Here is a 17,315-nt window from a genome sequence, read left to right as displayed (position 1 = left end):
CACACTCACACCACAAAAATAATCACTTCACTGTGATGATTTAACCTGGGACCTAGGTATAGATGGATCTAAGTCATTGGCCTGTTCCATACCTCAGATCTTCATCTGAGGTTGCTAAGTTAAATGTTCTACCAACTGACCTATTGCATCCCCAGCAACATCCAAGGAGTCTATCGATCCATAAAATTCTCTGCTAAAACAATGAAATTGCTATCACTATGAGGAGTGAGGGTTTCACCAGCAATGAATTGCAATACAAACAGCTATTTCATGTATAAATAGCATCATTGTAATTTAGAATCCATGAATATGATTCTTTGGTTACACAATCATCAAACATTTTTTGTACATTCTTCAGTAATGGTTTTTACCAAAATGAAATATACATACCTTACAACAGGGTACATATTGTAACACGTAATGGTGTAGCTTTGCATGTTGCAGGTTACTTGTATCCACAGAAGTTACTCCACCCTAGCATAAAATCCTACTTATATTGGTAGATATGAATCAAAAGTGGTGACCGATCACACGGTTCACTGAATTAAACCCTCATCATATTTCTTTTTGCTTGCCTTGAATGTCATATTACTTCAGTGCACTAATACACACTTGTTTGAAGCCAACCTGAAACACGCCCCGGCATGTTTACAGTCATCCGCGAACTTCCGAGCATTTCAGAATCTACCAAAATGACACTTTGAACATGGACAAACCAATGAAATTAACTCATTGTTATCAAAGATGAAGTTTTATTCGGGGAAATATTTCGAATAATGCAACGTTTTAGCACAAACTACCTTTGACATGTTTGTTTACAACCGGAAGTCGGCTTATTCCAAAGCCGTTGTAGCAAGAATATTCACGTGTATGGAATTTTTGATGTTTCAGGTTTCCAGAATCATTTAGGTTGAATATTCGAGTTATGCAAGAATTGTCTGTACCTAAATCGATCATTGATCACAACCTTTATAAAAATAATGATTAAAATGTCACAGTTCACTTACCTTTGGTAGGAAAACATTGGCGCTTCGTACTCAAAATTTTTAATTCATTGCGCATGTTAAAGTATTCATTTCCGGTCGGTGTACAGTGGCTATTTTTTTTTTATTAACACGTCTACTGGCTGTTAAGTGCGTTTTCGGTAAGTTGACAACGTATTTAATTTCAAGCTAGTACTAGAAATTCATTTATATAACATATATACAACTGTCAGACTTAGTAAGGCAAATTTACCTGTCCTCATGTGGTATTTTTCAAATACGCCAACTCGGACATGCTTACACTATTATCGCGATACTTCGCCCAGTATTATACTACTGCACAAAGTCATTTCGTCCAACGAAAGCAAAAGAGAGATTTCGGCCATGTCTTTTTAAATTTTACATATGTAGGCGTACCGCCGAATAGCTACTCACTATTTGTATATATAAATCAGCATCTCATACAAATATTTGCAAGACTCAAATAAATTATTTAACTAGTGACAGTGTGACTTTGTTAAAATCTGACACAAATCAAGAAAGATATCCCCAGTTCTGACTACATGCTTATGTTTTTTTAGTGCTTAGAGCCCTAATAATGAATTCAGGGCATATCATGAAGAGCATGCTCAGTTGCTTTGACAGCTAACAGACTATTTGATTTTTTTTACTTATATCTTGTTATATATGTCTTGTATACTCTATATATTCTTGTGTGATAATTTCGCATGTGTCTGGAAAATGAAGGCTTGATTTGTTTGTATTTTTACTGGGACTTTTAACTCAGAAATGAACACATTTATAGATTCTTGATTCACGATAGCCAGTTATAATAACTAATCAACGATATTGAAATCTCAACCCATCTCCATGGACACGGGAAAATAGTTACGAGTGTTTACTACTTTAATTGTTTGGAGGTCTCTACCTTTGCACTGCGCTGCAAAAGGTGCATATTTCAGTCACACTTGACTGGACATGATCAGTTTTTACATGTCTAATTACACTAACCCACCATAATGATGGTATGCAGATATTATCATGACTATGTTTTGAACCTTCATATAATGTATAACTTCCTATATTTCAATACATATTATACACCGCACCTATGAGCGACTTAAACACTTTAAATAGTTATTGGTACAGATTAATTTCCTAGTCGTGTGAGGGGAGAGGCAGAAATTCCTCGAACTCGGATTCCCTGCCTATTCCCCTTAACATGCTGTATATGTACAATGTGTACATGTGGATAATTACAACAAAGATTTCAGGTTTGGGTGATAGTCAATGTTTATTACAATTACGTAATTTTTAATATTACGTAACGTTGCAAAACAAGTATAATCTTGTTATCTTGAAAGTTATGTAATCATTACACAATATATTGATAATTAATAATATGAAAATCACATGTAATAAACCAATTAGTAAATTGTTCCATTCGTGAATTGTATATAAGGAGGAAACCTTGACAAAGTTAACTAATCTATATATCTAAACTATCCTATATATAATCTACGCTAAATGTCAAATAAAACGAGAACTAATACAAACAACTAAACAAGGAAAATTCAGGCCTAGTCAATACACAACCATAAAATGGGTGGGAGGTGTGGGAGAAAAATTTAAAAATATCGCTAGTGTGCGGTGCTGCAGAATATGTCTGCTCTGATCAGAGTTTCTCAGAGAAGTGACGCTATTTGAAAATTATCTTTATTTCTAAAATTTAAACCAGTTTAAAATCATTGGTCCTCGCTTATCTTATGAGAGAGAAAGTAGATTCCCATGGGGGTACACAACGTTGTGTACGTTTGCAACTGCATGAAGGAATCCGAGAGTATCCGAATGTGGTTTAGGTAACGCGAGGGCGCGATCTTATGAGACTACGTAAAGGGGATGTTACTACCGATTTTTTATTTCTGCACTAGTCTCCCAATATATATAAAATAAAATGTACATGGAGAAAAACCCTAATAGAACTGTAAGTATGTGTACTATCTATAGAACTAAAAAGTCCCGGCCTTCGCAACCGGAAGTAGAGTTTGGAGTTTATCAAAATACACACAGATGCGACTTACAAACGTGTACACCAGTGTAGTGTCAGGCCGACTGTAACTCGTCAGTGGAAGTACAGATGGTGGAAGTATATCTAGCTCTCCCAGCAATTAATATGATATTATCGACATAATATATACTTCATTTTCATAATATCTTTAAATTCTGATAATTTTTAGTTAAAATTTCTCTATTCCTTTTTCTATATTTTCTTTAGAGTACATATTATGTATTTCAACTATAGCAGTTACAATGCAATTTCAGTAGTCAATAGCCTGAAAGATATTAAAAATTGCCTTATCTTTCTGTAGGATAATGGTGATCATAAAAGTGGGTAATTACAATGATATATACACTTGGTAGTTAATATAGTCTAATTGCTTTATTCAGCTGACAGAAAAAATACTTTCTATTTTCTCCCTTTTTTCAAAACATACGACTATGTCTCGTTTATAGTGAAACTGTGTATACACCTATACGGAGAAATTGAGAGATACAAAGACCACTGTGACTTGAGAGGGAAAAATGTGAAATATGAATGCAGCTCCCAGGTTGATGTTATTGTTGATTGGAGAAAACTTGACTTTTTTGTATTCTGTTACAAATTGCTTATACATACCTTTATTGTAGTATTCGATGGGTAAAATAATATTCTCCAACACAATATATGTTTATATTTCATATGGAAACTATGCATCCACTTATGATCATACAGGATACCTTTTCAGAACAACAGTAATACTGATCAGAGAGACTGACTTCATAATTATATGATTGTATGCACTTTTAATGAAAAGTGGAAAAAAAAGTTTAAGTGTGAGGGATAGAAAAAGAGAGAGAAAAAATAAAAGACTTTTCGTTTACACATCCTCTCATAAGCTTTAGACCTGAAGTCAAGTGAAAAATAGAAAATGAGCACATTGTGACTTCATATTATATGTTCCCATTTCACTCAAAAACTATCATATTCCATGTCGCTCTTACATACAACTTCCTCTGTTTTAATATTACTATCAAGTTCAAGTTTTGAAATCAGTAATATTTAGATGGTACTGGTTCAATATTTGCTTATAAATATAAACAGCATGTAATTATATTCATTAGATCCAGATTTTGACAGCTTCCCTCTGTTGCACGGTATGTGTCTACAAGTGTCTCAAGTTTATTTTTTAAAGTGCATTTTGCAATCACTACTTGGTTACAAACTCAACTGTCACCATTGAGTTGGTTTCTCTACAAGGTGCAAGACTGATTAGAATATGATTAAATTTTTTATTTGGACGGTGTATGGTGATGCTGAAAATAATTTTTTTTTTTTTTACTTTTTTTTTTTTCAGGCCATTCGAAAAGGCCATCCAGCAAAAATCAAGATTTTGTTTTCACTCTTTCGGCACTGTGCCCCTAAGTTCCGCCATAACATCTGGAACAAATCCTTGGCAAGAGGCTTGAAAACCATGACGGACAAGTACAATGTGATTTTTATCTTAGGAGGACCTGGGGCAGGAAAGGGAACACAATGTAATAAGATAGTGAAGGTAAATAAAAGATGAGCATGGTGCAAGGTCTTTCAAGTTTGACAAGATAATTATGATATGTCCAGGAAGTTAATACAAAAAAAGGACATTACATGTATATGTCTTTGTTTCCTTTTAACTTTGACTAATGAATAAAAGTAGTGTCCTGATATACACAGATGATGATGAATTGAATGAAAATATGTGCTATGTAGTATTTGGTATATCTGAAATAAGAACATAGTAAATTCAGTGTTGCAGTCATTGAATTACATGTACAATGTACATGTACAGTTTTTATATCAATTGTAGACAAACTGCAAAGCATGTTATTTTTCCTTTTTCATTTTTGATGTCATTGTTTATTATATGAGATTCCATTCTTATGTGAGGTTCAAGGAGTTGGAAATGTAAAAATTAATCAATGTCATGTTAGGGCAGGGACAGATCACGTAATGGAATGGTCAGTGCCATGGGAATTAAAAATGCCACCTTAAGTAACAGTCAGTGTCATAAGGAAGCAAAAAGTCCCGTATTGTAATAGTCAGTGTCATAAAGAGGGGAGAAGTCCCGTATTGTAATAGTCAGTGTCATAAGGCAGGGAAAAGTCCCCTATTGTAATAGTCAGTGTCGTAAGGAAGGGAAAAGTCCCGTATTGTAATAGTCTGTGTCATAAGGAAGGGAAAAGTCCCCTATTGTAATAGTCTGTGTCATAAGGAAGGGAAAAGTCCCGTATTGTAATAGTCTGTGTCATAAGGAAGGGAAAAGTCCCCTATTGTAATAGTCTGTGTCATAAGGAAGGGAAAAGTCCCCTATTGTAATAGTCTGTGTCATAAGGAAGGGAAAAGTCCCCTATTGTAATAGTCTGTGTCATAAGGAAGGGAAAAGTCCCGTATTGTAATAGTCTGTGTCATAAGGAAGGGAAAAGTCCCGTATTGTAATAGTCTGTGTCATAAGGAAGGGAAAAGTCCCGTATTGTAATAGTCTGTGTCATAAGGAAGGGAAAAGTCCCGTATTGTAATAGTCTGTGTCATAAGGAAGGGAAAAGTCCCCTATTGTAATAGTCAGTGTCATAAGGAAGGGAAAGTCCCGTATTTTAATAGTCAGTGTCATAAGGAAGGGAAAAGTCCCGTATTGTAATAGTCAGTGTCATAAGGCAGGGAAAAGTCCCCTATTGTAATAGTCAGTGTCATTAGGAAGGGAAAAGTCCCCTATTGTAATAGTCAGTGTCGTAAGGAAGGGAAAAGTCCCGTATTGTAATAGTCTGTGTCATAAGGAAGGGAAAAGTCCCCTATTGTAATAGTCTGTGTCATAAGGAAGGGAAAGTCCCCTATTGTAATAGTCAGTGTCATAAGGAAGGGAAAGTCCCGTATTGTAATAGTCAGTGTCATAAGGAAGGGAAAAGTCCCCTATTGTAATAGTCAGTGTCATAAGGAGGGGAGAAGTCCCTATTGTAATAGTCAAGGTCATAGAGAAGGGAAGGTCACCTTAAGTAACGGCCAAGGTCAATGAGAAGGGAAGGTCACCTTATGTAACGGTCAAGGTCAATGATAAGGGAAGGTCACCTTATGTAACGGTCAAGGTCATAGAGAAGGGAAAACCCTAATTGATATTATTATTATTGCATTCTTAACGGCCCGTCAACACATAAAAAATCATTAGGGCCATCAAAAGGTAAAACACACAGAGATCAAAAAGGAAATAACATTAAAGAAACCAAAAGGTAAAAGACAAATGCTAAAAATCTTAAATGGGTATATTTACACAAAAGATTAAGATGGTATGTCCTGGTCTATTATGTAGACCAATATCTTTAAGGTACTTTAGAATTTTACAAATCTCAGCAGTTTCAAAAAGGGTATTTAGACATGTAATGTTACAATAAAAACACCCTCGAGTAGACAGAAGGTCAATGCAGTCCTATAGAAAAATGTAATAGTCAAGGTCATGGAGAAGGGAACCTTCACCTAGTGTAATAGTGAGTGTAATAGGGAACGGAAAGGTCACCTTATGTAACAATCAAGGTCATAGAGAAGGGAAAGGTCACCTTATGTAACAATCAAGGTCAATGAGAAGGGAAGGTTACCTTATGTAACGGTCAAGGTCATAGAGAAGGTTTGTCTGACATGACAAACACAATGACAATGTACTTTTTCTTATTGGTCAAAATGGCTTTCCTACAGTGATGACAAATGTGGTGAAATTCATATACATGTATTATTGAATTTCATCATATTTCATCCTATTTTAACACTACATATATCATCTACAACTGCGTTGATGTTTAAGGGACATATGTTACAGTTAGTACTTGTTTTATGTGCAGTGATTCCTGTATTTAGTGTACCAATACATACTTGTCTATACCATAGCTACCAAAACTGACCTACAATGTTATCAGTAACACAATGGCAAATTGCACACTCATCTTTCTACAAAAGTAGGAAATATACATATTTCCTTGAAAGGGGAGACATGTTTTTGTTCACCAAAACAAATCTCTAGCTTTCACTGTATTTACATCCTGTTGACTTTATTATTCCATTGATAAACAAAGTATCTTCATGTTTTACTTTTTATATATATATATATATGTGGTGATCATGATATATTTTAAGGTTATATATTAAGAAGATATTTAAATATGGGTGTAAATATTTGTACATACCAAAAAGAAACCCATTTAGACTACCCTTTGTTGACCAATAAACACACTTCATAATATCAGTTTATTATTTGCAGGAGTTTGGATTTGTCCATTTGTCCGCTGGTGACCTTCTGCGGGCGGAGAGAAATGAACCAGACTCAGAGTTTGGAGAAGAAATCGCTCAACACATTAAAAATGGTTCAATCGTACCAGTGGCAATTACATGTTCATTACTTAAAAGGGTTTGTATTGATAACCTCCTTCATATATATAATCCTGTTGAATCTGAAATACAACACTGAAAGTATTTTGGAATATTCTTCCGTTTTTATGTTCATCACACGTTCAGTTTGTATCTCACATACTCTTAACTATAATTCCTACTCTTAAATGTGTCTTGGACAATAAAGATTATGAATTTGAAGAAATAAATAAATAGATAAATAGATAAATAAATAAATAAGCATTTATAAAGTTTGCCAATATACAATGTATGCAAACAATGGTTTCAGTTTTCTGGCATGCATGTATAGTTATGCATAAATGCTAAAGAAACAATTGAAAGTTTCTTTGTATAAAGTTCTATGGTAAAAAATGTGTTTATTTACAGGAAATGAAAAGGAGCAAGGAAAACGATGATAAAGATTTTTTTCTTATCGATGGTTTCCCAAGGAACAATGACAATTTGGATGGATGGAACTCAGAAATGTCTGGCCTAGTAAACCTTAAATCAGTTTTAGTCTTCGATTGCCCTAAAAAGGTAGGTACTAGGCTGCAAGCAAAATATTGACTCCAATGCTTGTAAAACACAACAATAAATTTCCCACTGGTTAAACAACAATGCAGTGGATTATTTTGTAATGGTTCAGGTATACTGGGAGGAGGGGAAAGAAAAAAATGGTTTCACACTAAAAGAGTGGGATCTTTTTTCATTTCGGGAACAAAAAACATGCAGAAATTATATTGAGTATGTTGTAATACAGAGTGCCTTTATGTTACACTGTTTCAGGTTTGTGTTGATCGATGTCTAGAACGAGGTAAAACAAGTGGTCGCACAGATGACAACAAAACAAGCCTAGAAAAACGGTGTGTTGCATAACCCTCCCAAGAGATAAACTGAACTTTGAAAATAAGTCTGATCAAGAAGTGTTATGTCCTGAGAGACATACTTTCTAGATTTATTTATCTATTCATAAAAATACATACAGTACTGCAATATTGCTTTATTTGCTAAGTATTTTTAAATATCCACTATAAAAATGTAGGAAAACCTACAAGGATTATCTGGAATTATGAGACAATATAATTATTAGTAACTTAGTGCAATTCGCGCAGGCCTTATATCCAAGAATCATTTGCTAGTAAGGATAAATATTTAAAAAACTACCTACATGATGAAAATCCAGCCTGAAAGAGGGTAGAATCTGTGTATGCATTTTGTCAATCTCTACCCTGAATTGTTGTTACATATAGTCATTAACATTTTAGTCATCGACAGAGTCATGAGGACAACTCTGTGCTCAGATATTGACAACATGCTTGTTAAAAACCTTCTTCAGTATATTTCATTGTTGGTAGGGAATATTGGAAATATTGTGATTGTTGTTATTCCTTATGCAGAATACAGACGTTTACAGACAGTACCATGCCAGTTATAGAGTACTATCGCCGTGAGAACTTGGTCAATGAGGTATCCGCAGAAAGACCAGAAGACGAGGTAGATTAAGTAGAGTTATAATATCCGTTTTTTCATTTATGGAAATAAATTTCAGAGAATTGTATTGCTTTATCAGGTTCAATGATAAACTTATGTTTAATAATGTAAAATGTCACTTAATTTTACTGAATCATATGGTATGCCAGGTTCATTTTTTAAATTATATTTACTAAGTCCTATTTGTTCTGGAGCATAATTTGCCAATAATTTAGATAAGGTTTATGAAACATGGTATGTACATCAGCTACACTAAGATGATGTACATTGTCCTAGATTCAAAGCCCTCACAATCCCTTATTTACAGAGTTATTTCCCTTCTTTTAAATTTTGTGTCTATTGCATAATTTTGCTTGCATTTGAAATAGGACAATGACACTTGGTGTATGTAGTGTACAAATACCAGGGCCCAAAACCACTTATTTACATAGTTGTTGCCTTTTGTAAACATTTTATGTCCAGAGCATAACTCTGTTTGAATTGGTGACAATGAAATTCTCTTAGAAAATGCAATTTTTTGATAACCATATTAAAGCCTATAACCTTTGATCTCTTGGTTATCTTCCTGTCAAGTTGCAATTCATAATCATTCTTAAACACATATACTTATAACAACCAGTGGCAAAAGCTGACATGTACATTGAGACTTTTATATATCAAACATAAGTATATGCATGTGTCTAACATAAATAGTGTTAGTAATATAGTAAAATGTCATTCTTTCCTCTTCCAAAATCCATCTTCAGACCTTTTTACAGACAGGTGTAATTAATATACCAAATACAAAATTCACAGACAGGAAATATCTCCAATAAATAAAAATATCTACCTTCACAGTATTGGAGTATCTGTAAAAATGTCTGGAATAAATGTCTACTCCAAAATGAAAACCCAATGGAATTCATTATACAAGCAGACTGAAGTTCTGACATCAGTAAACAAGTGGATAAATGTTAATACATTTAAAAATGTGTACTTGTTGTTTTTATCTTCAATCTATCATATATGACCGACGACTCCAGATATAACTATGTGAAGGGAGGTAATCAAATGTTAAAGAAAGAGAACTCAAGAATGATAGCCCCAAGTATGACAAGTTCCTGCGTACAGTACACACCCCTTTTTTGACTTGACAGTTTTTGCCTAAAAAAGTGTACACTATACGCGCAAATTATGATGTATAGTGCGGTTTCATTGTTAGGACTCAACAATGATGGCAGATATGATATACATTCAAACTTTCACTGAAATAAGACCTTAGCAGTGATATTATATAATGAATGAAAGCTGTTTTTATCAAATGAATATATGTTCGATTGTTAATATTTACGTAAGAACAACCCATTCATTTACTTTCAGGTTTTTGAAGATGTGAAGAGGATCATCCAAAAAATTCAAAGTGAAAATAACTCTTAAGGAAAAATGTGTTTTGTCTCTTGAATCTTTAATCCATGGCAGTAAGGGATCACAGTAATCATGTAGGTAGAGCAGTTTACCATTCAGGTACCAAATAAGTAGATGTATTAGTACTTGAACTTTCCTGATATAGTGTACTTAAATTTAAAAAAAAAAGGACAAAATTGTACATGTGGAAGGTAATGTCAAATGTGCAGTAATATATGTTACCACAGACTTTGATGTCATAAACCTTTAAGATTCTAAGGCATAGTAATGAACAAATAGCTCTTTGGTAAATCGTGGTTTGTAGTTAGAGCCATTTTTTCCCCCTTTTTTTTTTCTTGTTTTGTTTTGCAAGCTACAGTCCAGCATATACTGCTGTCCGAGGGTGTAAAATACTGGAATCTAAGGGTTTTAGAAATGTGGGAATATATTGGTGATGGAAATGTGGAATTCTGATGGGATAAAAATGTGGGAATATAAGGGTGATGGGATTGTGGGAATTTCAGGGTGATGGGATTGCGGGAATTAAGAGGGGATTGGATTGTAGGAATTTCAGGGTGATGGGATTGTGGGAATTTCAGGGGGATGGGATTGTGGGAATTAAGAGGGGATTGGATTGTGGGAATATAAGGGTGATGGGATTGTGGGAATTTCAGGGTAATAATAATAATAGACTTTATTTCAGGTCGATAACACTTTGAGTCAAAGACTCTTCTTACAAGCGGTCGACAGTAAAATGTATAGTATTTACAACATTAAATTACATTGTATTATTAAAAGGTTATAACATCACATATAGAGTAAATGTATCACAGTGAACATAATGATAGTTTTAATTTGGATCATTAATTAAAAGTAGTGCACTACATAAAGCTCATGATGCATATATATTGGAATTAAAACGCATATTCAAGTGTCCAATATACATATATGTCAGTGTGACAAATAATAAAATTTAACTGACTATACGCTAATATAGCATATATTAAAATTGATTGATTGTAGCTAAAAAGATGGACATTTAATTCTAAACTAAAAGTTACTGGACAGTCATATTACTAAAACCTTACAAGGCCACTGGAAAGTAGTTAGAATCATAACTAAGATAGATTTAAAAAGTGTTTTTTGCATTCCACCTTGAAAGTTTTTAATGTCCCACTTCCAGTCACAGTAACTGGTAAACTGTTCCAGAGTAAAGGACCATGGTATATAAATGAACTTTTAAATTTTTCAGTTTTGTGTTGAGGTAATACATATTTACCTGAAGTTGCTGACCTAGTTATGGACATTGGAGACCAGGGTATTACAATTTAGATAGTTTGGACATAGTTTGTTGATAACTTTATACATCAGTATACACTCATTATACTTCACCCTGTTGCTGAAAGGTAACCATTTAAGTTTTAAAAATAGTTCATCTCCAGAGACAATGTAGTCAGCATCTAAAATTATGCGGAGTATTCGGTTTTGCATTCTTTCAAGTTTTTTCAGGTATGTTTGAGAACAATGCCCCCAAACATTATAACAATAATCAAAGTATGGTAAAATGAAACAGTTAAAAAACGTGATTCTTGAAGATACTGGTAAAAATTGTTTAATTCTACACAGTTTGAATATTTTGAAATTTACTTTTTTGATTACTTCTTGGGCGTGTTTATCCCAAGTAAGTGTATCATCTATGCACACGCCTGGTAATTTTTCGTTTTTCACATTTTCTAATTTTGAATCACCAGACTCGTCACATAATATACACAGTTCATTTGACACTCTCTGTTTTCTCTGTTTTCTACCTATCAACATTACTTTTGTTTTTTCTGTATTAATAACCATTTTGTTTGATCCACACCAACTTTTTACATTAGAAAAATCAGATTGCAGACAAGACTCAATAACATCAATATTTTTGTCTGCTTTTTGCATTGATGTGTCATCTGCATACATGAAAATTTCACACTGATTTGAGTAAAGAGGCATATCATTTACGTACAATAAAAACATCAATGGTCCAATTATTGAACCTTGGGGTACACCGGTTGTTACTTCATTTGGATTACTTAAACAAGTCTTAAAAGAAACACTCTGTAGTCGTTGTGATAGGTAAGATGTGAAAAAGAGTTTTGTATTTTCTGAACATCCATATATTTTCATTTTTTGGAGTAGGATTTTATGATCGACAAGGTCAAACGCCTTTCTAAAATCAATGTACATGACACCAATAAGGTTACCTTTGTCTACCTCCTCATACCATCTGTTTGTTAAAGCTGTTAAAGCAGTTTGACAGGAATGCATACTTCTAAAACCAGATTGGTTTTCAATAATTAAGTTATGCTCTGTTAAAAATCTATACAAGGTAGAAGGAACATGTTTTTCTAGAAGTTTAGACAGGACAGGTAAAACTGATATTGGTCTATAGTTACTGACAACGCTTTTCTCACCCTTTTAAAAATTGGGTTAACTTTTGCATGTTTGAATACATCTGGACACACATTTTGCCTAATGCACATATTTAACAATGTGGTAATAGACTCAGCTACAACATCAGCTGACATCTTAAGATACTTAGCAGATATACCATACAACCCTGTAGCTTTACTACAGTCTATATTGCTAAGAAAATTTTTGACAAAAGACACAGTAATTTCCGGTATATCATACATGGTGTCTGCAGGCAAATGTTTGGAGACAAAAGAATGAATATTGTTTAAACAATCTGGTAACATGTTTGAATTGTTTTCTGAAATGTACTCTTTCACAATATTTGTAAAAAAATTGTTAAAATTAATCGCAATTTCACTTGGTTCGTCAATTTGTTTATCACTAAAAACAACAAAATCTGGCTTAGTATCGCCTTTACTAGGCACTAACTGCTTAAAATATTCCCAATATTTGTTCGGCTCCTTTTTACAAGATCTAAAACATTTTTATAAAAATCACTTTTATAGGGTGATGGGATTGTGGGAATTAAGAGGGGATTGGATTGTAGGCATTAAGGGGTGATGGGATTGTGGGAATTTCAGGGTGATGGGATTGTGGGAATCACAGGTTTGACAGAAGGAGTTCTGAAATCCAAGAACTACAAAATTATGGTTATTTGAAGGTGACAAAAATGTTTGAATCTAACGGAGAAGGAAATTTGTGAATATAAGGGCAGCATGAATCCCTAGAAATTTGAAATGGTATACGTATTTGAATGTGAATTATGGCCCATTCACATGTTGATAACTATAGTAAGTACTTGGATATATATCCAGGTTGGTATGTCCTTAGTTTTTTTGTTATAGTGCATTTAAGATATTTTTAACAGTGACACTACAGTTCTTTACCAGATGGTAGTTTCAATTGAAATGACTACAATTGGTACACAACTGCTTCTGTCTATGTCTAGCATTTATGTAGTCCTTCTACAGCTTTGTAGTCTGGGTAGTCGCTTATCAGTATATTTGTCACAATCAGTTCATATTTACATATATGTACAGTAATCACAAACAACTTGGTGTGCAGGTTTGACCAACACTTCGTTTGATATCAAGTGTTTTTAGATGTTTTAAAACATGGTGGCAAGATCCATTGCATTTTCTGTTTTGAATCAAAAGCATAGTTGATGTTATATTTTGTTGATGACTTAATTATGAAGTAGTGTAATTAGTGGATTTCAATGATTATTGATTTATCAATATGTTGACATATTCATATTTATATGAATACAATCAGTTATTAGAACACAAATAATAAAAAAATGTGCTATTTCTTATAATTTTTGTTTGATTTTATTTCATATTGATCAATTTGGCCAGTTTGTCCCTTGACATATTATCTCACCAAGGTGAACCCACACCTCTAATATGAATTTAGTTGTGTAGAAAAATAGAGCTCAGACAATCCTTTTTCCTTTGATATAGGTCAAAGGTCAAAATGTAGGTTAGACCTATGCTCGATACATGCTGCAGTGGTGAACTCATACCCAATGAAGTTCCAGTGATCAGTAATGTAGGGGATAGAACCCTAACAAACTTTTCTTAATGTAGGTCAAAGGTTAAAATATAGGTCAGAGTGACCTCTTTTGATACACTTTGGATCCTAACTGAACTTGTCTACAAAGTTTGATGATGGTTCCTTTATTAGTCTATTTGATATAGCTGCAACAGTCTTCATACAGCAAAAACCAAATCGGCTGCTGGCAAAATTCTATTACATAATTAATTGTATAATATTTAACCACACTCCAAATGAATTTGTTGATAGAGATTCCAAAATATCCAGTCGTTAGTTCTGTGGAAATAGTAATCACAAACATCAGCTGTCGGTTATGTTGACATCCAGATCCTCTTCCAAATGTGGCATAAATATAGCAACTCATTTCCATGTCATAACTGGACTAATTCAATACTTTATGAGGAATAGAAAGATCACAAAGTTTCAATGTCAGAGTCCAAAAAGACCACTAACAGCCATCAAGAAAACTAGATTAAATTTGATTTAGGAAAGCACTTCTGCAGTTCTGAAGAAATGGTTATCATGAAATTAAAATATTAAAATTTTAGAAAGAACCTATTCAAAGCTCTGCAGAAACATCAGATGTCAAACCTTTGGACAATTTTTAATTACATTCTATATATCTAAACAAATGACTGCACCGAAGAAATTTTCAAAAGTTCAATTATTATAAATAAAAAGAATGAATTTAGGAATGTAAGGCAGACATTTTCAAATTTTAATGAACAGAAAGAGAATTTTCATCATTTGTTTAGTATTATCTACGTGATAAAGTTGGAGAAACAAACTAGATGCCAAATGCCATTATACAACTCTCCATGTAATTAGTACAAATAGGTCATTTTATCAGTAAGTGTTGTTATTTGCAAGTTTGCATAGACACTTTGCTCAAAACTTAGAAAATGATATGATTATAGCATTGAATCTCCAGAGGAAAATAGTTATGTGATGAGGTGACTTCTGTCTTGTGATTATCATCTTTTATACATTATTCAAATCAGCTTTGATTCATTTTACCCAGACACAATAATATGAATTGCATATGAGATGGAATATTGATCTTTCTGGCTTATAATGTCATTATGAAGTACTTTCCAGGCAAAATACCAAACTTTTTTGACACTAAAATTTAACCCAGTTAAAATTAAATGTTATAAACATGAAACCTCAGTAACCCAAAAAACACCCCCCCCCCCCCACCCCATCCTTTTCATATCACTAGACCTAGACCAACCATTTATGTAAAACTAATTATCCTTCAATTAACGAGCTTTAGACCATACTTAGACCAAATCCAAGCGTTACTGCAGAAGAATTTGAAGGATTTTCCTTCTAGGCCCCCGCCCCTTCCTTCCCAGGAGATGCAGACCCTCCATTTATACAGAATTGATTCTTCTACAAAGGAGATTGAAATCAAATTGGGACAGAATCTAATTCCTGCAGAAGAAGGATTTCAAGGGATATGCTCAAATTTCCCTGCACTGGGGCCCAAGATACCTTCTTACATACAAGATTGATTTCCTTTCCTGGCATTGGATTAGTTTATATTGGGCTTCTGCCCCAGGGTGCCATGACTCACCATTTATGCAGAATCGGGCCAGTCCCAACCTATCAATATACAATCGATTTCAATTCAATCAAGGATGATTAAGATTAGACCAAATTAGGTCAGAATCCAAGCATTCATGCAGGAGAAGCATTCTAATAGATTTCCTCTATTTTCACTTTTGGTTCCTGCCTCAAGAACCATCACTTGATTCTTCTTACCAAGGATGGAAACAAGTTTGTATAAATGATGGTTCTCGGCATCCAGGGACCTGATTTCTCTTCGCACAATGATGCATCTGACAAAATTTGGGCAAAATCCATTTATCCCTACAGAAGGGCAAGAGAATTACACCAAATTTTCTCTTTCCTTTAATGGGCTCTGGCCCTACCATCCAAAGGTGCCTGGCCCACTGGTTGAACCAAACGGAACCCCCTTTACTGAAGGATACTTCAGGCAAACTTTGGCCACAATCAATTCATTCCTACAAGAAAGAAGACTTTTACAAGAAATTTGCTCTATTTCCCCTGTTGGGCCAAAAACCTCCCCTCCCTTGGAGGCAGATACTCACTGTTCATATATATAAAATTGATTTCCCTTCACCCAAGGATGCTTCAGAACAAATTTGAGCAAAACGTAATCATTCCTACAGAAGAAGATTGTATAGAATTTGCTTAAACAACTCCTTTGGGGCCTTGCCTAAGTTCCCTTCCACTAAGGAAGCTTCTGGCCAAATTTGGTCAAAATTACCTCATTCATTCATGACTAGTGGCGGATGCCAGACGCCACACCATTAACTCAACAGTCTTTCAGACCATGTGAGCTATAAAGGATTTTAAAGACTCTATTTGCCCTATTGTGCCCTGCTACTCCTGCCCCAGCTGGCTGAAACCAGCAAGTTTTACACAAGCGATCCATCCCATAGCGATCTTAATGCCCACCATTGTTTGATCTTTGTTTTTTAAAAGTGAAATCTTTTGTCTTCTCTCCTCCTCTGTTTCTGCTCAAAATCATAGGAAATTTGAACATTCCTTTGCAGAAATAGCGAAAATAATCTTTTACTCCCAAATCTATGATGGTCATCAGATGATAATTGACTAAAAGTTGAGTTCCCTTCACTTAAAACTGTTTCAGATGAAATTTGGACATAATCCAATAATTCATTTGCTAATTTGCCCTTTTGGGGTTCCTTCGCTATGGCCCTTGCGGCTCAGACCCACTATTTATACATCAATGAGTCCAATTCCCCAATGGTTGCTTCTGAGCAATTTTGGTAAAGTTTTACTCCATCTGTTAATGACTTTCAGTGATTTGTAGGGAAAGTTGATTGATGAACGGCAAGGAAATCCATAAACTCACTTGGCCCTCTGGGCAAGGTTAGCACATAACAAGCTATTGTTAAACTCCTCACAGGTTCTCTATAGGAGAGAACTGTAACATATATCAACTTCTGTATATC

At 34.2% G+C, this 17,315-nt stretch overlaps 1 protein-coding gene across 1 annotated transcript; it reads left to right on the top strand.

The window, feature by feature from the left end:
* The first annotated feature begins 1,106 nt into the window (after positions 1 to 1,106).
* Positions 1,107 to 14,071, top strand: LOC132552151 (UMP-CMP kinase-like). Its single transcript, XM_060216292.1, has 7 exons — positions 1,107 to 1,144; positions 4,379 to 4,576; positions 7,298 to 7,444; positions 7,813 to 7,962; positions 8,212 to 8,288; positions 8,823 to 8,919; positions 10,276 to 14,071. The coding sequence occupies exons 2-7, from the start codon at positions 4,496 to 4,498 to the stop codon at positions 10,330 to 10,332; spliced, it is 609 nt and encodes a 202-aa protein (XP_060072275.1). The 5' UTR covers positions 1,107 to 1,144; positions 4,379 to 4,495; the 3' UTR covers positions 10,333 to 14,071.
* Positions 14,072 to 17,315: the final 3,244 nt, after the last annotated feature.

This window comes from Ylistrum balloti, unplaced genomic scaffold, assembly GCF_031769215.1.
Source record: "Ylistrum balloti isolate Yb309-2 unplaced genomic scaffold, AGI_CSIRO_Ybal_v1 Utg370240, whole genome shotgun sequence".
NCBI lineage: Eukaryota > Metazoa > Mollusca > Bivalvia > Pectinida > Pectinidae > Ylistrum > Ylistrum balloti.
Note: the sequence above shows the minus strand (reverse complement) of the source record. Positions and strands in the feature narration are given on the sequence as shown.

Coding starts and splice junctions, on each gene's coding strand:
- LOC132552151 (XM_060216292.1), top strand. CDS start 4,496: ATGACGGACAAGTACAATGTGATTTTTATCTTAGGAGGACCTGGGGCA. Junction 4,577..7,297: donor AATGTAATAAGATAGTGAAG/GTAAATAAAAGA, acceptor TATTATTTGCAG/GAGTTTGGATTTGTCCATTT. Junction 8,920..10,275: donor CAGAAAGACCAGAAGACGAG/GTAGATTAAGTA, acceptor ATTTACTTTCAG/GTTTTTGAAGATGTGAAGAG.